Source organism: Rana temporaria, chromosome 2 (assembly GCF_905171775.1).
Source record: "Rana temporaria chromosome 2, aRanTem1.1, whole genome shotgun sequence".
In the NCBI taxonomy this organism is placed as follows: domain Eukaryota; kingdom Metazoa; phylum Chordata; class Amphibia; order Anura; family Ranidae; genus Rana; species Rana temporaria.
In genome coordinates, this window is record NC_053490.1 from 39,554,452 (window position 1) to 39,579,023 (window position 24,572).

Here is a 24,572-nt window from a genome sequence, read left to right on the forward strand (position 1 = left end):
TCTTCTTGGAAAATGCTTATAAAGTGATTTACAGGTGGTATTATACCCCAGCCAGATTGGCGAGTTTTATCCCGTCCTATTCTCCCTTATGTTTCCGTGGATGTTCTCAGGAGGGCAAAATGGCACACATCTGGTGGACTTGTCCCAGGGTGTGCAGACTGTGAGTCAATGTTTATACGCTCCTTCGCAATCTTTTTAACACCAATTTTAAGAGGGACCCATTTGAGGCCCTTCTATGGAAACCAATCACGGAACTTCTCCATCCTCCGTCCGGAACGCAATTGGCATCGCATATTTTTACTGCTAACTAAATTGACCATAGCTAGGGCTTGGAAATCGCCGGCCCTCAGTTTCGATGCTGTTAAAAATTGTGTGAACGACATCATGATAAATGAGAAACTGACGGCCGTGTTATCAGATACTCACGATAAATTCCTCAGAATCTGGCAGCCTTCGGTGGCTCATGACCACTGTTCACGATTTGACCCACTACTTCTCTCTCTCTATAGTACGTCTCTGCTCCCTCAACCCCATGGACTCCTCCCCCCCTTTTTTTACTTTCCTTTTCTCCTTACAATCTCTCATTCTAGTTCCCTTTCTCTTTTCTACTTTTTCCTATTTCTCTTCCTTTACATTTTTCTGGCCCACTGGCTTAGTCCTGTTGTGAATGGACATATGCTCTGTTGCTCTGTAGGGAAATGTTTTCTTTCTTTTTCTTCAGCTACCAACAGATAATACTTAATTTTGTACAATTGTGAATAAAACCTTTTTTACTCTCAATATCCTGTATATTTTGAAATATTATTAGTGCCTTAAAAGTCCACCCAGGGGAACCCCCCATTTTTTATTTTCTCATAATACTTAATTTTATAAATTTTCTGTGAATTTTTATTTTATTTTGAATGTCACTGTCTGATGTTTCACGTTATCATTTGTTGTACTCATGGTCCTGCGAGACCATTGGCATGTTAACCTAGCCTATCATGATTTTCTCTTAACTGTCTTGTGATCGGATGTCAATCTCCTGCTGACCACACCTGACCACCCTTGGATCCCCAAGGGTTTCTTCTAACTGTGCCTTGAAATGACCTTTCCGTTTCTACTAGTTTAACTACTTATTTATTTTATTTTTATTTTTTTACACCTATGTTTCCTACAATCGTTTTGTATTGAACTGTTGAACTATAATTTTTAAATAAAATCCTTTGTACAAGAAGATAGAAATGTTCCTTCTGTTTCTCTATATAAGTTGTTGTAGTATAGTGGGGCACATCCTATTGTCTTGTGTAATTGAATACACATTGATGAATAGAGGAGAAACTGGGTGGTCATTTCTCAGGGGGCCAAAACAGAGTATGTAGCTTAATGGCTCAACACACATTATCCAACAGTGCACATATCATTGTTCACGTCTGGGTGACTTCCGGGTTGGCAGGCATTCATGATTAGGCACTACTTTTGTCCGATGGCTCCCCGAGCAGATCTCACAATTCATGAGAGGTATTGATAGGATAGTGGCAAATTTGAAACCACAGACACTGGTAACACTACACCTAACAATAATGTTTATGACCCTAGCCTCAAATGTTTTCATGATATCACATCACCAATGACCACCTATAAAGGAAATTATCCAAAGGTTATATCTAAGTAGAAGATTTGTAGTTTGACAAAATAAAATAACGCTTTGGTTACACCAAAAAGTACAAATAGGTCAAATCCATGGAGCTTAACAAAGAGAATGTTATTTGAATTGTTTACCTTAATGTTTCTCCAGAAGACCCCCTTCTTTTCCATAAGTTGACCAGGCTACTGGAGCGGCTGGCAGCTGAAGAAGACTTTCCATCACCCACATGCATGCGCACCACGGTGGAAGTGGTAAACGCACTTCGGACGTTCCTCTCTGGTTTGGCCAGGATGATGTAAACCTTTGGCACAAACATGCAGCACAGTGCTACTGTGGCACTTAAGCTCACCGAGAAGCACATGGTGATAATTTTGTAGTTACTTCCAAAATAGATTGGCACAAAGGCCAGCCAAATTATGCAGGTGGTATACATAGTGAAAGCAATGTACTTTGCTTCGTTGAAATTGGCTGGCACATTTCTAGTTTTGAATGCATAGAAGGTACAACTCAGTATCAACAGCCCATTGTAACCGAGCGGAGTGACTACACCCAGATTGTTGGTATTGCAGATCAGGTAGACCTCTCGAATGCTGGGATAGTCAAACACAACATCAGGGGGCTGCATGATGAATAATGCAACGATGATGCCTAACTGGATGCAGATTAAGACAAATGCAATAACCAACTGGGCACAGGCACTCATGAACCTTGGCTTCTTGGTACAAATTTTCTTTTTGCTTCCAGCCAGAATCCGTGCTATACGGTTAGTTTTGGTGACAAGGGCTGAATAGCTCATTGCCGGAGAAAGGCCAATCCCGATTCTTTGCAGGTAGCAGTAGATCCGTTGTGGTTTTGCAATGAGGCAGAAGGTGCACAGGTAGCCTAGACAGATGCCTGCTAGGATGATATAGCAGAGCTCCCTGCTAGATGACTTCACTACAGGAGTATCTCTGTATAAGATGAATATTGCTGTGACAAACATGGTCGCTAGTAGGCCCAGGCATGCAAAAACGACAGCAGCGATTGGCTCTGGGTCACTCCACCTGAGGAACTCCACTGGGATATGTTCACATCCTAAAAGAATATAAACAGAAAAAAACAATGAATCTCGGAATATTTATCATAACACATCAGAAATGTACCATGTAGTAAGCAAGCTATTTAATAAATAAATATTTAAAAACCATCAAGCATCTTAAACGATATCTAAAGGTAAATAAAAAAAACACACACACACACACACACACATATACATATATATATATATATATATATATATATACATACAATACTTACCTCCTCTGTGCAGTTGGTTTTGCACAGAGTGGCCCCAATCCTCCTCTTCTGGGGTCCCTCAGCGGCGTTCCTGGCTCCTCCTTTACTTGTGTGCCCCGTCGGAGAGCCAATCTCCCCAGGGCACCCGTGCGGGTGCGCTCCCGTGTCCTGCTGCTGCGTCTATTGACATAGACAGCAGGACTCGGCCTCGCCCCTGCTCCCGCGTCATTGGATTTGATTGACAGCAGCAGGAGCCAATGGCTGAGCTACTATCAATCTATCCAATCAGGATACAAGACACCGGCTAGAGCTGGTGTGGTGGTTCCTGGCACGGGAAAGACAGGGTTCAGGTAAGAAAAACAGGGGCACTGGGGGGCTGCTACACTAAAGGAGGGAATACATTAACCCCTTCCTCGCCCCCCTAGTGTTAACCCCTTCCCTGTCAGTCACATTTATACAATAATCAATGCATTTTTATAGCAGGGATCGCTGTATAAATTAGGGTTGTCCCGATACCACTTTTTTAGGACTGAGTACAAGTACCGATACTTTTTTTCAAGTAGTCGCCGATACCGAATACCGATACTTTTTTTAAAATGTGTCCCCAAATGCAGCGATGTCCCCCCACAGATGCAGCCATGTATCCCCCCATCCAGCCATTGTCTCCCCCCATCCAGCCATTGTCTCCCCCCATGCAGCCATTGTCTCCCCCCATGCAGCCATTGTCTCCCCCCATGCAGCCATTGTCTCCCCCCATGCAGCCATTGTCTCCCCCCATGCAGCCATTGTCACCCCCCATGCAGCCATTGTCACCCCCCATGCAGCCATTGTCACCCCCCATGCAGCCATGAATCCCCCCCATCCAGCCATTGTCACCTGCCATCCAGCAATGTATTCCCCCAGCCATTGTCACACCCCATCCAGCCATTGTCACCCCCCATCCAGCCAGCGTCACCCCCCCATCCAGCCAGCGTCACCCCCCATCCAGCCAGCGTCACCCCCCATCCAGCCAGCGTCACCCCCCATGCAGCAATGTATCCCCCCATCCAGCCATTGTCACCCCCCATCCAGCAATGTATTCCCCCAGCCATTGTCTCCCCCCATGCAGCCATGTATCCCCCCCATCCAGCCATTGTCTCCCCCCATGCAGCCATTGTCTCCCCCCATCCAGCAATGTATTCCCCCAGCCATTGTCACCCCCCATGCAGCCATTGTCACCCCCCATCCAGCCATTGTCACCCCCCATCCAGCCAGCGTCACCCCCCATCCAGCCAGCGTCACCCCCCATCCAGCCAGCGTCACCCCCCATCCAGCCAGCGTCTCCCCCCAACCAGCCATTGTCTCCCCCCATGCAGCAATGTATCCCCCCATCCAGCCATTGTCACCCCCCATCCAGCAATGTATTCCCCCAGCCATTGTCACCCCCCATGCAGCCATTGTCACCCCCCATCCAGCAATGTATTCCCCCAGCCATTGTCACCCCCCATGCAGCCAGCGTCACCCCCCCATGCAGCCAGCGTCACCCCCCATGCAGCCAGCGTCACCCCCCATGCAGCCAGCCTCCCCCCCCCATCCAGCCAGCGTCACCCCCCATCCAGCAATGTATCCCCCCATCCAGCCATTGTCACCCCCCATCCAGCAATGTATTCCCCCAGCCATTGTCACCCCCCATGCAGCCATTGTCACCCCCCATGCAGCCAGCGTCACCCCCCATGCAGCCAGCGTCACCCCCCATGCAGCCAGCGTCACCCCCCATGCAGCCAGCGTCACCCCCATGCAGCCAGCGTCACCCCCCATGCAGCCAGCGTCACCCCCCATCCAGCCAGCGTCACCCCCCATCCAGCCAGCGTCACCCCCCATCCAGCCAGCGTCACCCCCCATGCAGCCAGCGTCACCCCCCATGCAGCCAGCGTCACCCCCCATGCAGCCAGCGTCACCCCCCATCCAGCCAGCGTCACCCCCCATCCAGCCAGCGTCACCCCCCATACAGCCAGCGTCACCCCCCATGCAGCCAGCGTCACCCCCCATCCAGCCAGCGTCCCCCCATCCAGCCAGCGTCTCCCCCCATCCAGCCATGTCACGCTAACCTGCATCCCCGCTGCCGCCGACTGTGTAATACGGGCGGGAACATTACAACTTTGAATCTCTGTTATGATTGGCGCCGCGCTGCGTATAGACACTCCCCCTCGCTCGGGATTGGACAGTTCACCCGAGCGAGGGGGAGTGTCTATGCGTGGTGCGAATCATTGCAGCTATTCAAAGCTGTAATGTTCCCGCCCGTATTACACAGTCGGCGGCAGCGGGGATGCGGCGAATGGCGGCGGATTACAGCGTTTCGTGGCAGCGGGCGGCGTTCGGCGGCTGGCGGCGGCGGTCGGCGGCAAGTATTCTATTTATGTATCGGGGCGGGGTATCGGCGTCTGAGTACCGCCGAAAAAACTCGGAATCGGTCCCGATACCAATACTAGTATCGGTATCGGGACAACCCTAGTATAAATGTGAATGGTCCCAAAAATTTGTCAAAAGTGTCCGATGTGTCCGCCGCAATATCGCACTCACGATAAAAATCGCTGATCGCCGCCACTACTAGTAAAAAAAAATAATAATAAAAATGCTATTAATCTATCCCCTATTTTGTAGTCGCTATAACTTTTACGAAAACCAATCAATATACGCTTATTGCGATTTTTTTTTTAACAAAAATATGTAGAAGAATACATATCGGCCTAAACTGAGGAAAAAATTTGTTTTAAAAAAAAATGGATATTTATTATAGCTAAAAATAAAAAATATTGTGTTTTATTGCAAACTTGTCCCTCTTCTTTTGTTTATAGCGCAATAAATAAAAAACGCAGAGGTGATCAAATACCACCAAAAGAAAGCTCTATTTGTGGGGAAAAATGATAAAAATGTCATTTGGGTACAGTGTTGCATGATCGCGCAATTGTCATTCAAAGTGTGACAGCGCTAAAAGCTGAAAATTGGTCTGGGCAGAAAAAAAATAAAGAAATCAGCACAAGGGACATAACTTACAGACACCAGGATCCTCCATTCATAAAAGTTGTACTACAGCTTCTAAGAATAAAACAGGATGTATGAATGGAGGAAACAAATCTTTCAATCATCTGCTCATCCTCCATTCAAGGATAATTTTTTATTCATAGAAGCTGTAATACACGGCAGAGTTGGGAAAAAAGGGTGGGCATAGTCCGGCACTCTTGATAAGAGCCTGTGACAGCTCCCACAATTCTATTAAGCCCTGCTGCACTGGAAGATTTCCCCTAATAGAAGAGGCATTATTACAAGGGACACATCCTACTGACTTTAAGGTATGTCCCTTGTGCTGATTTCTGTGTTTTTTGTGTTGACTACATATAGACTTTAAAGCCCAGCCCTAGCCTAAACATATTTCATTTAAGATTTCCCTTCACTTTTCTTAAACAGGTGCCATAGGGACAGGGAGTGAGCCAAAGGTACTTCATGGGGTCACCGACAAATAAAAACTTGATAAAAATGTTAACTCTTCGTAACTGATTCTAAGGCCCCGTACACACGAGGAGACATGTCCGATGAAAACGGTCCGCGGACCGTTTTCATCGGACATGTCTCCTAGGAGCTTTTGGTCTGATGTGTGTACACACCATCAGACCAAAATCCCCGCGGACAGAGAACGCAGTGACGTAGAAGACACAGACGTTCTCAAACACGGAAGTGCAATGCTTCCACGCATGCGTAGAATCAATTCGACGCATGCGCGGGATTTCAGGACGCTGGTTACACGTCATAACCAGCGGACATCCGACGGACATGTTTCCAGCGGACAGGTTTCTTAGCTTGCTAAGAAACTTTTGTCCGCTGGAAACCTGTCCGCTAGGCCGTACACACGGTCGGACATGTCCGCGGACCAGTTTCCGCGGACATGTTCGACCGTGTGTACGCGGCCTAAGAATCAGGCGCATAGATACGACGGCACAACGCAGAGATACGACGGCGTATCTGGAGATACGCCGGCGTATCTCCACTGAGAATCTGGCCCATAGTAGTCAATTCGATACCGAAATTGCACCTGAAATATTTCTTTACTTTTTTATTATTTTTATTACAACGCATTTATTTTAATCCTTCAAAACTGCATCTTGTTGACCTTCAGTAGTTAATACAGCCCATGTCTCGTCGTGCAGTAGTACAATATTGTCTCCTAGTAACAACATAATATGATCTGTGGGTGAGCTCTCTTTCATCAAACTGAGTTTTTTTCTGATCACAAATGACTCTCTTGAGAAAGTCCTATCACCTAGAGCGACGTCAGATCATTAGGAGATAGAAGTAGACAGAAAGCACACATTTCTTAATGTGACAGGCTAATATAGCGTAAGCTGTAGGCCAGCTGCTCCTCAGTGTAGGATTTTTATGGTATTATTATTTTAAAGTACGTGAAGATTTTTTATGGAATGTTATGGAAATGAACCTTTATACTAGCCAGCCATGAATTCAGCCGAAGAAGCAGTCCACAGAGCTAAGTGGTAATGATTGGAGGTTTTATGTACATAAAAGCACAAATACAACAGGTCACAACTGTGACCTTGACACCAAGGTCAAAAATGTGTTCATTTTCGTTTGATTCTTTTTTTGGGGGGGGGGGGACATTCGTTATGATCGAAATGTGAAAAATTCGTAAATTTGAAAATCCAGAAATTAGAAAACTTGGGTTAACAAACACTTTAAGCAAAACTCCCAATGTCACTAACTGATTAAAGCGGAGTTCCACCCAATTTTGAGAGGTGGTCTTAACCACTTTACAACCGGAGGCCGTCTTTTAACGTCCTCGGCTTTGTGAGGCTTTGTGCGGTGATATCTGAATGATGCCTGAAGCTACAGGCATCATTCAGATATCACCGTCTTCAGCCACCCATTCTGTGCACTACAAGCCGCCGATTCTGTGCAACGCCGCTTGATCGTTTTTATAGGTGGCGGGAGGGGACGTCCCCACCCTCCCGCCACCATCCGGTGCTTCCCCGGGCTCTCCCGTGCCATCGGGGGCCCGGAGAGCGAATCGGCCGGCGCTGTCTGGGAAGCATAGAGAAGACTGGTGGCCAGAAGGTCACCAGTCATCTATATGACCGTCGGAAGCCCGGGCGCGACATTATGACATCACACCCGGTACTCGCAAGTAAACAAAGCCGCAATTGCGGCTGTCGGCATGTGATCGGTGAATTTTTTTTCACCAATTTCATGCTTGTAAGCCTGGAGGAGAGATGTGGGGTCTTATTAACCCCACATCTCTCCATAAAGAGGACCTGTCACACACATTCCTATTACAAGGGATGTTTACATTCCTTGTAATAGGAATAAAAGTGATCAAAAAAAAAGTGTAAAAATAAAAAAATTAAGTAAAATAAAAATAAAATTAAAAAAATAAATTTGTAAAACGCCCCTGTCCCCGGTAGCTCTCGCGCAGAAGCAAACACGCATGCAAGTCCCGCCCACATATGTAAATGCCGTTCAAACCCCACATGTGAGGTATCGTCGCGTGCGTTAGAGCGTTTGCAACAGTTCTAGCACTAGACCTCCTCTGTAACTCGAAAATAGTAACCTGTAAAAAAAATTAAAGCGTCGCCTATGGAGATTTTTAAGTACCGAAGTTTGGCGCCATTCCATGAGTGTGTGCAATTTTAAAGTGTGACATGTTTAGGTATCTATTTACTCGGCATAACATCATCTTTCACATTATACAAAAAAATAGGGCTAACTTTACTGTTTTGTTATTTTTTAATTCATGAAACAGTTTTCTTCCCTAAAAAAAAAGGTGTTTGAAAAATTATTGCGCAAATACTGTGCAAGAAAAAAAGTTGCAATGATCGCCATTTTATTCCCTAGGGTGTCTGATAAAAAAAATATATAATGTTTGGGGGTTCTGATTAATTTTCTAGCAAAAATATTGTGATTTTTACATGAAGGAGAGTGTCAAAGGAAGTGCCAAAATAGGCCCGGTTGTCAAGTGGTTAAACGAAAGACCACCTCTTCACCCCTTGTTTTTGGATAGTAAAATGTTTTTTTCTTACCTAGATGGATGCTGCATCTGTCCCCCGCCGGCTCTAAGACTGAAAGCCGAGCGATCAAAGACCGATGATGGCTCAGTTCTCAGTTATGTGAGCAGAGAGCCGGTGACTATCAGGCACTTATGCTCACTAAAGGGCTGGGCTGTGGAGGGGGCGGGAGCAGCTGGCTCAGGCTCTCAGCGGCTCACTGAGAGGCTCAGCCAGGGCCAGTTCCGTGTTATAGGCGGATCCTGACCATATTGTCGCAATCTTTCACTAGCCTGTACCGGCTCTGTGATGTCAGCCAACAGTGGGCTTCAGTCCGATGTCTACTGAAAATGGGTTACAGGAAAACAGGAGAAGTACAGCCAAATGAGCCAATTCCTTCCACTGACAACAATAATGGGGCACTATTCCACCCAACGACACCAACTATTTCTCCTCCTAATACCAAAGATTGGGTATTGTTTACTCCCAATTTACACAGTCTGTCCCCCCCCCTAAAGTCTGAAGGAAAGTAAACTGGCCCTTTCTTTGGAAAGTTTGGAGACCCCTGTTCTAGATGGACAGTGGCTCTGACTACTACTACCTCTACTACTTGTATGAACATGAGATACATGCATTGCCACATACGGCTACTACAGAAGCTACTATTATGTACTGTTCAATTATGTTTCCCACAAAGTGTCAGTAAGTGCCCGATTGTTCATCGCAATATCGCAGTCCCACTATAAGTCGCTTATCGCCGCCATTACTAGTATAAAAAAAAAAAAAAATGTCAGTATACATCATATAGTTTGTAGACACTATAACGTTCACGTAAACCAATCAAAATACGCTTATTAGGATTTTTTACCAAAAAGACGTAGCAGAATACATATTGGCATACATTTATGAAGAAATTTCATTTCTTTTATTGGATATATTTTATAGCAGAAAGTAAAAAATACAGCAAAACCTTGGATTGTGAGCATAATTCGTTCCAGAAACATGCTTGTAATTTAAAGCTTTTTTTTTATAGGGTATAAAAGAGAATTGAGGCACCTCTAAAGCCCCATACACACGGTCGGACTTTTTGTCAACAAACTTCAAAATTAGCAAGTTTTCCAAAAAATCCGACCGTGTGTACGCTCCATCTAGCAAACTTTTTCGGTTTTCACCGGACAAAAGTTTGCTCTGCAAACGGACAAACTTTTCGGCAACAAAAGTCCTACGGTGCAAAATCCTATAGTGTGTACAGAAGTCCATCGGACTTTTGTCCAAAGTACAAACACGTATGCTCAGAACCAATGTTAAAATCAACCAACAATAGCAGAAGTTGACCAAAGGGTGGCGGTAAAGAGCTGAAAAACCATGTGATTTTGGGAAAGTTTGTTGAAAAAGTCCTGCCGTGTTTATGCATACCACATTTACCGCCAACGCCCTTCAAACAAAAATCCACGGAAAAGTTTGTTTGAAGTCCGACCGTGTGTACTGTATGAGGCTTAAAGTGGATGTAAACTGGAAATATATATATATTTTTTTTTTGATGTCATGATGTACAATATAAGATTTCCTATCATCTGTGCCCAGTCTTGCCACACAGAGTTAATCCAGCTCTGAGCAATCCTCTTTTATTGTTCAGTGGGATAAAACGGACGTACAGAGAAAAACCTTCGTCCGTTCCGCCCCCTTGCTGTGAGTGACAGGTTATTTACATATCTCATGCACTAGCCTGGAGACAGGCATTATTTTTTAATTCCCACCCCCACTCCTTTTCTGAAGTCATGTGGTTACTTTTCTGGATTTTGACTGGATGTTAGTGATCATAGCAGAATTTAGTGTAAGGAACACATAGGAAAAAATGCATGTTGACAAGGGGAGTGTAGAGGAGGGCGTGGAGTCTACTGACATCACAACTTCACCCACCGAGCTCCAGACAACAGACCCACCAACAGAATCTGCAGTTTTTCAGTTCTTATAACAGACAGAGGGGAGACATTTGACAGGTAAGGATACATGCAGGAGGCATCTATATCCTTATAGATCAGCACTATGGCAGTAGTTTAGAAAGGATGAGAGTGGGTTTACATCCACTTGAAGCGTAACAAGTTGCTAAATATTGTGGGGCAGATTCACGTACCTTGGTGCATCTTTCCGCCAGGCGCAGCGTATCCAAGATACACTACGCTGCCGTATATTTTTTTATTTTTCGAATCCTCAAAGAATTTGCACCGTAAGTTACGGCGGCGTAGTGTATCTTTGGCGGCGTAAGGGCACGGAATTCAAATGGATGTAATGGGGGCGTGTTTTATGTAAATACGTCGTGACCCGACGTAAACACCGTTTTTTTTGAACGGCGAATGCGCCGTCGGTGGGGGTATCCCAGTGCGCATGCTCAAAATGAAACCGGAACAAGCCAATGTTTAAGACGGTGACGCCATCCTACGCAAATCCCTATTCGCGAACGATTTGCGCAAACAACGTAAAAAATTCAAAATGCGAGGTGGGAACGACGGCCATACTTAACATTGAGAACGCCTCATAATAGTAGGTTTAACTATACGCCGGAAAAAGCCGAACGCAAACGACGGAAAAAAATGCGCCGACCGGACGTACGTTCGTGGATCGCCGTAACAAGCCAATTTGCATACTCGACGCGGAACTCGACAGAAACGCCACCTAGCGGCCGCCGAAAAAATTCATCTAGGATCCGACGGCGTACTAAGACGTACGCCTGTCGGATCGATCCGAGATGCCGTCGTATCTTGTTTTGTAGATACAAAACAAAGATACGACGCACAAAATTTGAAATTACGCGGCGTATCGGTAGATACGCCGGCGTAATTATTTTGTGGATCTGGCCCACTACCTTCATTAAATGTAACCATATTGCTACACTTAGAGGCTCCTCTCTTCTCTTTTATACTCAGTTGTGACATGATATACAAGACATCACTTGTATATCAAGTCAAAATTTATTAAAAAATTTGCTTGTCTTGCAAAACCCTCTCAAACCAAGGTTTTACTGTATTGTGTTTTTTTTTTCAAATTTGTCGGCCTTTTTTTTATTTATAGCACAAATACCACCAAAAGAAAGCTCTATTTGTTTGAAAAAAATGATATACATTTTATTTAGGTACAGCGTTGCAAAAACTGGCCTGGTCGTGAAGGGGGGTCAATCTTCCAGAGGTCAAGTGGTTATTATTATACACAAATCATTTTTATCTTGTTATTTTTGGCTGGATTTCTGCTTTAAGATTATTACAGCACACACACCTCATTCCATTACTGTAACAGTATCAACCTGTGCTATACAATGGTTTGACATCCAACCATCCATCACTGATTTCAGGAAATTTCACACCTTTCACTATATATTAGCTGCTCTCAGATTCAAAATACAATCTCAGGAAAGACTAGAAATCCAGCTGTATATTTTCTCCCACGCAAGTCTATTTTATTATAAGCCGCACACACACACACAGCACTCTTGATTTATTCGCCAGCACTGGCCTGGTTATTGATTCAATATTAATTTTAGCTCGGCGCTCTCCGTTGTGTGCAATTATTTGTGGGTTTTCTCCACACCACAATGTCCTAGATTTAAAAGATCTGTTGGATTCTTCTTTACAAAAGACAAATCAATAACGCAATTTATGTGCTAAGGACTGTTTTTGTTTTTTTTTAGGTGAATTTACAATGCAAGGCTCTATTATTCCCTAATAAAGGGGACAAGGACAATGCAAAAAAATTATATGTAGATTGTAAACATATATATACCGTAGTTATAAGAAAAGGTTTTCTGAATTACCGCCTGAAACAAATGCAATCTGATTTCATGTAAGTCATATAAATAATAAAGACGGTTTTATGTAACTACTTCAGCTTTGACACCTGTATACTCCCTATGGACCAGAGCAGTTTTATGCCATAGGCCTGTTTACTTGGCAATAGCTTAATTATGTAAACCCAACATTTCATATTTCTTATATATCCCTGTTGTACCATGTAATTGTATGAAAAAGTAGTCTGTTCTCTTTGTATTGCTTTCTTTTTGTGGTATCTATTTATTCGGCGTAACATCATCTTTTATATTTTACTTAAAAATGTTTGTATTATATTGTGTTTGTTTTTAATAAAATTAAAGTGTATTTTCCCCCCAAATTGCATTTGATAAACTGTTGTGCAAATACTGTGCGACATAAAAAAAATATATTTTTTTTTTCTTTATGGAGGTATCTATTTATTCGGCGTAACATCATCTTATTGATGAACTGCTATGTAAATACTGTGCAAATACTTCTACCAAAATGACTGCATGAGCAGCAGGAAGTCATAAAAGAACTCAAAACAACATCTAAAGAACTATAAAAATAAATAAATACATGTTGTGCCGCACTTTGCAAATAATAACCCTTCCGTCAATCCAACATAATTAATGTTAAAACATGATTCCAATCCTTAAAGTTTCTTATCAAATGATAAGAAATGTAATTAAATTGGAGTGCCACAAAGTGTAAACGACTCTACATCAATGCTGCATAATTATTCAAACATAATTCCAAACCATAAAGAGCAAATGCAAACACTATAAAGTAGTGATGATATTGGTTATTAATCTGCAAAATTTCAAAATTGTGAACAACTAATAACCATTAATTTTTACACATGAATATAAAGATCTTAATTGGTAAGCATCAAATTCAGTCCATGAAAGGATCAACAGATGCTATATATAGTGCTCCAAAGCAATTTCTCAGTGACTTGTGATGGTGCTTCAAAATTACAGCTTTTAGTGACTTCACACATGTCCCCATCCCCCCCCCCCCCCCCCCGAGTGATTGTGCTCATCTCAGGGGTTGTGAATAGAGTTGAGCGGAAACCTGGATGTTCGGGTTCGGACCCAAACCCGAACTTTGAAAAAAAAGTTTGGGTTCGGGACCCGAACTTTGACCCGAACCCGAACCCCATTGAAGTCAATGGGGACCCGGACTTTTGACTACTAAAATGTCTCTAAAAAACTAAGGGAAAGGGCTGGAGGGCTGCAAAATGTCGGGAAGAGCATGGCAAGTACTCTGAAAATAAATGTGGATAGGGAAATAACTTAAAATAACATTAAAAAAATTAAAATAAAATCATTTTGACCTAGGAGGACGAGGTCCATATGTAGAAGGAGGTTGAGGTGGATGTGGCGGTGTAGGTGGAAGCAGCAGTGGAGGAGGTAGCCAACACAGGAACCTAGCCCTAAACAATGTACTGGACAGACAGTATATCACAGGGGACAGGTGGAGTGCTGGTGAAATATGCAGAGATTCACCTATATATTTCTCTCCCTATAGCAAAAAGCAGGAACCTAGCCCTAAACAATGTACTGGACAGACAGTATATCACAGGGGACAGGTGCAGTGCTGGTGAAATATGCAGAGATTCACCTATATATTTCTCTCCCTATAGCAAGAAGCAGGAACCTAGCCCTAAACAATGTACTGGACAGACAGTATATCACAGGGGACAGGTGGAGTGCTGGTGAAATATGCAGAGATTCACCTATATATTTCTCTCCCTATAGCAAGAAGCAGGAACCTAGCCCTAAACAATGTACTGGACACACACAGTATATCACAGGTGACAGGTGCAGTGCTGGTGAAATATGCAGAGATTCACCTATATATTTCTGTCCCTATAGCAAATAGCAGGAACCTGTCCCTAAACAATGTACTGGACACACACAGTATATCACAGGGGACAGGTGGGTGCTGGTGAAATATGCAGAGATTCACCTATATAGCACTGATCGCTGTAAAAATGACAATGGTCCCAAAAATGTGTCAAAAGTGTCCGATGTGTCCGCCATAATGTCGCAGTCAGGATAAAAATCGCTGATCACCGCCATTACTAGTAAAAAAAATATATTAATAAAAATGCTATAAAACTATCCCCTATTTTGTAGACGCTATAACTTTTGATTAGACCAATTAATAAACGCTTGTTGAGATTTTTTTACCAAAAATATGTAGAAGAATACGTATCGGCCTAAACTGAGGAAAAATGTTTATTAATACATTTTTTGGGGATATTTATTATAGCAAAAAGTGAAAAATATTGAATTTATAATGAAATTGATATTGAAAGGTTATCAAATACCACCAAAAGAAAGCTCTATTTGTGGGAAAAAAAGGACGTCAATTTTGTTTGGTAGACACGTCGCACGACCGGCAATTGTCAATCGCAAAAAGTGGCCTGGTCTTTGACCAGCAAAATGGTCCGGGGCTGAAGTGGTTAACATATATTTACAAATTTCACATTGAAAAATGTGTAAAATTAAAGTGGAGGTTCACCCTCAAAAAAAATTCTGCCATCACATGGAGTCGAGCCATCCTACCGACAGAATTCCGGTGTTTTTTTTTTTTCTCAGCACATACCTCGTTATCACGATTTTCACCCCACGGCAATCCCGCGGGAGTGGGCGTTCCCAAGCACTGCCTGTGATTGACAGGCTTCCGAACGGCGCATACTGCGCGTCACATGTTGCCGAAAAAACCCGAACGTCGGTGCGGCTCTATACGGCGCCTGCGCACCGAAGTTCGGGTTCTGTCGGCAACATGTGACGCGCAGTATGCGCCGTTCGGAAGCCTGTCAATCACAGGCAGTGCTTGGGAACGCCCACTCCCGCGGAATTGCCGTGAGGTGAAAATCGTGATAACGAGGTATGTGCTGAGAAAAAAAAAAAACACTGGCATTCTGTCGGTAGGATGGCTCGACTCCATGTGATGGCAGAATCTTTTTTAAAGGGTGAACCTCCACTTTAAATTAAAAAAAAAATGTATTTCATTTGTAAATCATTTTCCAATGCTATGTACCATTGCTGACAACTGAAGTATAAACGAAACAATTGTGGTAGGTATCAGTAATTGGTATCGGCGAATACAAAAAAAAGTATTGGTACCCATACTAGTTTTAAAAAAAAAATGTGGTTAAATCTAAAGGAAAATTGTACAAGAATAATGTATCACGAGCCTAAGTGAAGACTACTGCAAAAACCAGTGAGCCAATCACATAAGCAGGATATGACATACCTGGGGGGTGTTCTGTACACCATCTGTGTACAGAATGCCTCCAGGGTGCCGTATTGCATTTTACAGAAAACTACAATGCTGCAGATTGAAAAGGAAAGGTAATTTTTATTTACATTAGTTTACAATTATATTGTATCACACTCGTATATGCTATATTCGTTTTTTTATTTGCTATTTTTTTCCCCTCAACAGTGGAGTTACGCCTTTAAATGGTGAATTCAAAATCTGGTAAACACTGGATTGTGAACACAAAGGGTTACATTACCTTTCGTTAATAGATTGAACGTAGCTGTAAACACAGTAATTCTGAAAACATGGTGAAATAGCAGAGAAATTACCTATCTGACCCCTTCTATAAGAGCTCCATGGTGATTGCAGTTCAGTATTTCAATCAATGAGTCATGCGTAGCAGTCAGTGTAGATCATAGGTGTGCACCCTAAAGCTCAAATACACATGCATGTGTATGTATCTACATATATATGACCCCGCCACATTGATTTCCCTGCCGACACAGTGAAAGAGAAGAGCATAAGCACTTCTCTTATGGCAGAGCCGGTAAAAAAGAGATCTTTCCCATGTTTCTGCGGCTACACAGAGCGATAATACTAATGTGCATGGGGTGATTAGGGTGTGCCTGGGCACTCCTGGCACACCCTGTGCGCACGCCTATGGTGTAGATGTTGGGTTGACTGGCCTTAAAATCCACAGTAGAATTCCAATGTAGTGCTATATAGCCCAAAGACATGACCAAGTAATATTTTGTGTTGGTTGTTTTTTTATCCTATGATTTAAGGTGGTCAGATCACTTTTTAGGGAAGTTTGTCAACGTTTTACTTCCATCATTGGTTACCTTTATTCCTCCCTTTAGTGCTTGTATAGGTGGCATTTTAAAAGGGTCATCCATACCTTATCTGCCTTAGCCCAACTGGATCCCCCCATTGCTGTTTTATTCCAGTGACGACAACTTTTTTTAAAGACTTTGATGGGCATCATCTACTGATTCATGGGGGCCCCAATTTTAACAGAAAAAAAATAGATGCCAAAATCACCACAACCTGAAGGTAACTGCCTGCCATACGCGACCTACCTCAGTGCAAGGAATATTTTTTCTTGTTTTTGTGTGCTCAGAGACATTAGACTCAACTCGTAAATTGAAGGAAAGCACTCACATGGCCACATTATGCCATGTTTTGTCACTCTGACAAGATGATGCCTTTTTAAGATGTGTGCTATTATGTTACAAAATTGTAATGTATATGTTTTGTCCTAGATAGTGAGACCCGTTTTTCCTTTTCCAACGATCCCTGAATGTGTCCTACCGAAGCCAAACTGCGAAACGCATTCACGCACAGGGGCTCACTTTTTATCATGTATTCTATATATGCGTTTTTTAATTCTTCTATATGTTCTTTATGTACCCTGTACTACTTTAAATAAATATTGTATTTTTGTATACTTTTCATTGTTCATTGTGCCTTTAAAGTGGAGTTCCACCCATAAATATAACATTACATCAGTAGTTTTAAAAAAATGTCATTAGTCCTTTACGATTTATTTTTTATTTTTTTAGATGCCTTCAAAGTGTTGTTGCTAAGCAGAATAGTTAATCTTCCCACTTCCTGCACCTAGGTGCTTAATGCTTCCTAACCTACACTACACAGACTCAGTCTGTGCACTCCTCAGTCTCAAAGAATCATGTGACTTGGACAGCACAGGTGCTGAAACCTGATCTGACACTGCTTGTGCAGCACTGAGCATGTGCGAGATCTGGAAGGCTGAAATCCAGGAAGTCATACAGTCTGGCTTCATGATGCCCACACTTAAGATGGCCCCAGTCAATTTCTATTTTATAAAGTGTCTAAATGCTGTAACAACCTAACAAAATGGACCTTAGTTTACAGACTAACTTTACTAGAATACATTAAGCTTGTGTATTACAGGGGTATTTATATTTAAAAAGTGAAATTGTGGCCGGAACTCCGCTTTAAAGTCCGACCTGTGGGTCACCATATGGTGCCCCCTGCTCCCTTTTTTCTCTATATTAGTCTCACCTCTTCTTCATTATTTAACATCCTCGTGTGAGAATTTTCAAAGCATTGCCTGGAGATTTTTAAGTACCGAAGTTTGGCGCCATTCCATGAGTGTGCGCAATTTTAAAGTGTGACATGTTAGGTATCTATTTACTCGGTGTAACATAATCTTTCATATTTTAAAAAAACATTGGGCTAACTTTACTGTTTTGTTATTTTTTTAATTCATGAAACAATTTTTTTCCAAAAAAAAGGCGTTTGAAAAATGATTGCACAAATACCGTGAAAGATAAAACATTGCAATGACCGTCGTTTTATTCCCTAGGGTGTCTGCTAAAAAAACATATATAATGTTTGGGGGTTCTGTGTAATTTTCTAGTAAAAGAATGATGATTTGTACATGTAGGAGAGAAGTGCCAGAATAGGCCCGGTATTGAGGTGTGTATAAAAGCCCGGTATTGAAGTGGTTAAGGGAAGCTGTTCCAACCTGCCTGGCCCTATGTGAAAAAGTAGTTGCCCCCACTTGCTAAATCATGAGTGAACTGTGATTAACCACATTTTTTTTTTAAAGCTGAGTTAAATTTCACTTGCCACACCCAGGCCTGATTGCTGCCAGACCTGCTGAATCAAGCAATCACTTAAATAGAAGCTGTGTAACAAAGTGAAGCACACTAAAAAATCTCAAAAAGCAACACATCATAGATCTAAAGAAATTCAAGAACATATAAGAAACAAAGTCACCGACATGTATCAGTCTGGAAAGGGTTACAAAGCCATTTCTAAGGATTTGGGAATCCAGAAAGCCACAATGAGAAAAGACATTATCCACAAATGGAGAAAACTTGGAACAGTGGTGAACCTTCCCAGGAGTGTCCGGCCTACCAAAATGACTCCAAGAACACCAGGAGGTCATAAAAGAACTCAGAACAACATCTAAAGATTTATAAAAATAAATGCAAATATTATCTCTCCGTCAATCCAACATAATTAATGTTCAAACATGATTTCAATCCTTAAAGTGCCAATGCAAATGATAAGAAATGTAATTAAATTAGAGTGCCACAAAGTGTAAACGACTCTACATCAATGCTGCATAATTATTTAAACATAATTCCAAACCATAAAGAGCAAATGCAAACACTATAAAGTAGTGATGATATCGGTTATTAATGTGCAAAATTTCAAAATTGTGAACAACTAATAACCATAAAATTTTACACATGAATAAAAAAATCTTAATTGGTAAGCATCAAATTCAGTCCATGGAAGGAACAGATGCTTTATATAGGGCTCCGAAGCAATTTCTCATTGACTTGTGATGGTGCTTTAAAATTACAGCTTTCAGTGACTTCACACATGTGCTCCCCCCCTCCCCCGTGTGATTGTGCTCACCTCAGGGGTTGTGACCGCACAGCTAAGTTTGGTCAGACAGGCAGTAGAACCAACACTGGGCTCAAGGTTAATGAACTCTGCAATTATCTCAGATGCTTCAATAGTGATGTCCTCGATTCAAATACATATATAAATAAATAGGCTGGATAGTGTGGTATCGCTTTAACTCAAAATGTATTGTATAAAATAAAATCAGTGTACTTACATGGTAGAGGTGCTACCAGCGCACCACTCTATAATAAGCATAAACAAAAACGAGATCCCCAATCCAATTGGCAAAAAGATTCTGTGCTTCTAGCTGCCGTGTTGAGAGATCAGCGTCTCAGCAGGCTCCTCCACCGTCCTAGCCCCTTCACAGCACGTGTCGTCACAGGGCTTGCCACGTGTCTTCCTCAGGGTGATTTAGAATCCCCCTGAGGAAGACACGTGACAAGCCCTGTGTTGACACAGAGGTGAGCACAATCACACAGGGGGGCATGCACGTGTGTGAAGTCATTGAAAGTTGTAACATTGAAGCACCATCACAAGTCACTGAGAAATTGCTTTGGGACACTATATATAGCATCTGTTGATCCTTTCAAGGACTGAATTTGATGTTTACCAATGAAGATTTTTTTATTCATGTGTAAAATTGAATGGTTATTAATTGTTCACAATTTAGAAATTTTGCACATTTGGAACCTCACTACTTTATAGTGTTTGCATTTGCACTTTTTGGTTTGGAATTATGTTTGAATAATTATGCAGCATTGATGTAGAGTCGTTTACACTTTGTGGCACTATAACTTAATAAAAATAAAAATGTTATTTGCATTGGCACTTTAAGGATTGAAATCATGTTTGGACATTAATTATGTTGGATTGACGAAGAGATAATATCTGCACAGCGTGGCACAGCATTTTTTATTTTATTGATTTAACACAACATATGGGCTGTTGGCATATTATACCATTGGTAGATCACAAGATTTGTTATTTATTTATAACATCTAAATTTATAACATCTAAAGAACTGCAGGCCTCGCTTGCCTCAGGTAAGATCAGTGTTCATGATTCAACAAAATGGAGTCCATGGGAGAGTTCCAAGGCCAAAGCCACTGTTGACCAAAAAATACCAAAAAGGCTCATCTCGAATTTGCCAAAAAACATCTTGATTATCCTCAAAACTTTTGGGCAAATATTCTGTGGACTGATGAGACACAAGTTTAACTTTTTGGAAGGTGTGCATCTCCTTACATCTGGGGTAAAACTAACACAGCATTTCATAAAAAGAACATCAACCCAACAGTCAGACACGGTGGTGGTAGTGTGATGGTCTGGGGCTGCTTTGCAGCTTAAAGACCTGGATGACTTGGCATAATTGATGGAATCAAGAATTCTACCAGAAAATCCTGAAGGAGAATGTCCAGCCATTAGTTCCTGACATCAAGCTCAAGCACACTTGGGTTATTCAACAGGACAATGATCCGAAACAAACCAGTAAGTCCACCTCTGAATGGCTAAAAAAAAAACATAATTAAGGTTTTGAAGGGGCGTAGTCAAAGTCCAGACCTAAATCTGACTGATATGCTGTGACCTTAACCACTTAAGGACCGCCTAACGCCGATATACGCCAGTAGAATGGCACGGCTGGGCACAGGCACGTACCTGTACATCGCCTTTAAGAGCCCGGTCCCACAGACCCGTTCGCTGCTGGTGTCCCACGATCAGGTCACAGGTGCTGAAGAACGGGGAGAAGTGAGTGTAAACAAACCTTCCCCGTTCTTCTCTGTAGCTTGTCACTGATCATCTGTTCCCTGTCATAGGGAACGAAGATCAGTGACGTCACACGTCCAGCCATGCCCCCCTACAGTAAGAATCACTCCCTTAGGGCACACTTAACCCTTTATCGGCCCCTAGTGGTTAACCCCATCACTGCCATTGTCATTTCCACAGGAACAGTGCATTTTTATAGCACTTTTCGCTGTGAAAATGACAATGGTCCCAAAAATGTGTCAAAAGTGTCCGATGTGTCCGCCATAATGTCGCAGTCACAAAAAAAAAAACGCTGATCGCCACTACTAGTAAAAAAAAAATATTAATAAAAATGCCATAAAACTATCCCCTATTTTGTAAACACTATAACGTTTGCGCAAACCAATCAATAAACGCTTATTGTGTAGAATATGTAGAAGAATAAATATCGGCCTAAGCTGAGGAAAAAAATAATTTTAATAATATATATATACATATATATACACTGTATTTATTGGCGTATAACACTCACTTTTTTCCTCTGAAAATAGATGGTAAACTGTGCCTGCGTGTTATACGCAGGGGGCTGTGGAAAGGGTTTTTCCTGAAACTTTCCTCTTAAAGTTTGGGTGCGTTTTATACCCCTGTGCGTGTTATATGCCGATAAATACGGTATATAATAATTTTTAACTAAACCTTCCTTCCTGTGCTCTCTAGAAGTCTAGGAATGATTCTGGTAGACCTGTCCGAATAGACTCCAGGTCTGTGGATGGAGTCTCTACCACAGGCTTCTTTTGACTGATGAAAAAAAAATCACATATGCAGTACAGTTCCACATCTACAGCTCAATTTAGATGTGTATCACCTACAATTTGTTCCCAGATCCTTCTAGAACCTGACAGGACTCAGAATATAATGTGACATGATAGGATTAGCCACACAAGAGCATTGGGTGCAGTGTATACAGTAGATAGCTGTCACATGTTAGATGTATCCTGGGCTCCAGTATGGAGAAGGGGAAAGTCAATGACACAGAGGATGTAGAGGATCATTTGTACGATGCACAACACAAGGACATACCCGTCAGATCAAATGTAGGCCACGAGCCCAGATCACACGCCCTACACGTATAATCATCGAATACAATCTCATTCTCCTTGCAGGGTGTGCAGGTCCAGCAGCAGCTCACCTCTCCTTTACGAATCACCTGAAAATGAACCCAGACTTTATTATTACAGGTCCATAATTAGGAAGGCTGAACAAATGAAACATCTACTAATGTAAAAAAATGTAAAAGTTACTTATCATCAGGAAATCTGAATCAGGTCCCCCCTGAATCTAAATGGCACCCTGGTTGAGACACACTGGGATAGACAGGCTGATAGATAGATAGATCAATGGGCAGAGGCAAAGATAGATAGATAGATAAGTGAGTACACACCTCACATTTTTGTAAATCTTTTATTATATCTTTTCATGCGACAACACTAAAGAAATGACACTTTGAGTACACCCTTAAGTAAAAATGTCCAAAATTGGGCCCAAATTGTCAATATTTTGTCATTTAATTGTTATTAAATTGTCACCATTATTTTCCAGCACTGCCCTAGCACTCTTGGGCATGGAGTTCTCCAGAGCTTCACAGGTTGCCACTGGAGTCCTCTTCCACTCCTCTATGACGACATCACAGAGCTGGTGGATGTTAGAGACTTTGCGCTCCTCCACCTTCTGTTTGAGGATGCCCCACAGATGATCAATAGGGTTTAGGTCTGGAGACATGCTTGGCCAGTCCATCAGCTTCTTTAGCAAGGCAGTGGTTGTCTTGGAGGTGTGTTTTGGGTCGTTATCATGTTGGAATACTGCCCTGCGGCCCAGTCTCCAACGAGAGGGGATCATGCTCTGCTTCAGTATGTTACAGTACATGTTGGCATTCATGGTTCCCTCAATGATCTGTACCTCCCCAGTTCCGGAAACACTCATGCAGCCCCAGACCATGACACTCCCACCATCATGATTGACTGTAGGCAAGACACACTTGTCTTTGTACTCCTCACTAGACATGTGCACACTGAAATATTTATTTTCAGAATTTAGTTTTCGTCCAAAAAATAAATAAATGTAGTTACTCCCGAAATTCGTTTTTATTGTTATTTTTTTGTTAAAAAATGCATTAGTTCGAAAATCCAAATTAGAATCCAAATTAATTAGGGTCGAATCTGTCATTGGAGGCTTATGGTGTCTGTCGAATGTTCTAAGAAGATTCGACGGAGCAGCTAAACTGTATGACGCTGCAATCATACATTTCCGCCTACAAGCTATAGAAGAATTCTAATGTTGTATGACACTAGTAATAATTATATTTAGAAATTATTATTACTAGTCAACCAACATTAGAATTCTTCTATAGCCTTTGGGCTGAGCATTTGACTGGAAATGTACGATCGCGGCGTCGTACAGTTTAGCTGCTTGTCGAATCTTCTTAGAACTTTCGACAGACACCATAAGCCTTCAATGACAGATTCAACGTTTGTATGTTTTTCGCTGCTTCGTCGAATCTTCGTTCATGTCGAATGGTCTACCCCAACACTGTCTCTATAATGTTGATAACAACAAAAACCTGGGGAATGCCCAGGGAAAAACCAAGCCTACTTACCGACCAGCTTGCAGAAAACCAATTAACCTGTCTACAGTATGCGTTAAAAACAGGGGTTCAGTCCGCACGCATTTGCAAACGCATGCGTGAGCCACAGAGCCGCGCCAAGGCACCCTGTAATATCTGTGGTCCTAACACTAAACAATGAGCGTCCCCACAGTGGAGGCACATGCATTTTAATGGATAGACAGGGGCAGGTGAACTGAAGGGAAGCCACCCCTCCTTTAAAGGTACAAGAGCACACCAAGCACCCAGCATATAGCACAATGGCTGCAAAGGTGTTGGTGCACTGATGGACCAATATAAACACCACAGGTGAAGCATAAACATGTCCACTGCCCCCGTCTATAGTTGGCCATAACAGCAAGTAGCATTGGAAGGCTAAAGCAGATAACAACAAAAACCTGGGGAATGCCTCTATAATGTTGAATCTTTCCTCTCTATGTAGAATAATCTTGGACTAATAGAGTTAAGGTTAGGCACATTCGACCACATTCGACCACAGGTTTGATAGACACTGATTGCTATTGTCAGCATCATGTCGAATCTCCTATCTATATCAAACCGTTGTGGAAGCAAAAAACAAAAATAAAGCATTTTTTATGTCAGATCTTATGGATTTCGGATTCTGTGCATTCGTTTTCATTTGTTAAAACGATAACGAAAATACCCAAAATTCAGACGAAAACGCATTTGGACGATAACGAATGCGCATGCCTACTCCTCACCTGGTTGCTGCCACACGCTTGACACCATCTGAACCA

The 24,572-nt window shown here is 42.3% G+C and overlaps 1 protein-coding gene across 10 annotated transcripts in view; it reads right to left on the minus strand.

The window, feature by feature from the left end:
• Positions 1 to 24,572, minus strand: part of GRM5 (glutamate metabotropic receptor 5) — a 491,177-nt gene that overhangs the window by 34,270 nt on the left and 432,335 nt on the right. For all 10 annotated transcript variants that reach the window (XM_040340112.1, XM_040340106.1, XM_040340110.1 and 7 more), the window contains exons 7-8: positions 22,236 to 22,362; positions 1,762 to 2,701 (exon numbers count right to left, since the gene is read on the minus strand). In XM_040340112.1, coding sequence (XP_040196046.1) covers positions 1,762 to 2,701; positions 22,236 to 22,362 — 1,067 coding nt within the window. The remainder of the gene's footprint in view (positions 1 to 1,761; positions 2,702 to 22,235; positions 22,363 to 24,572) is intronic.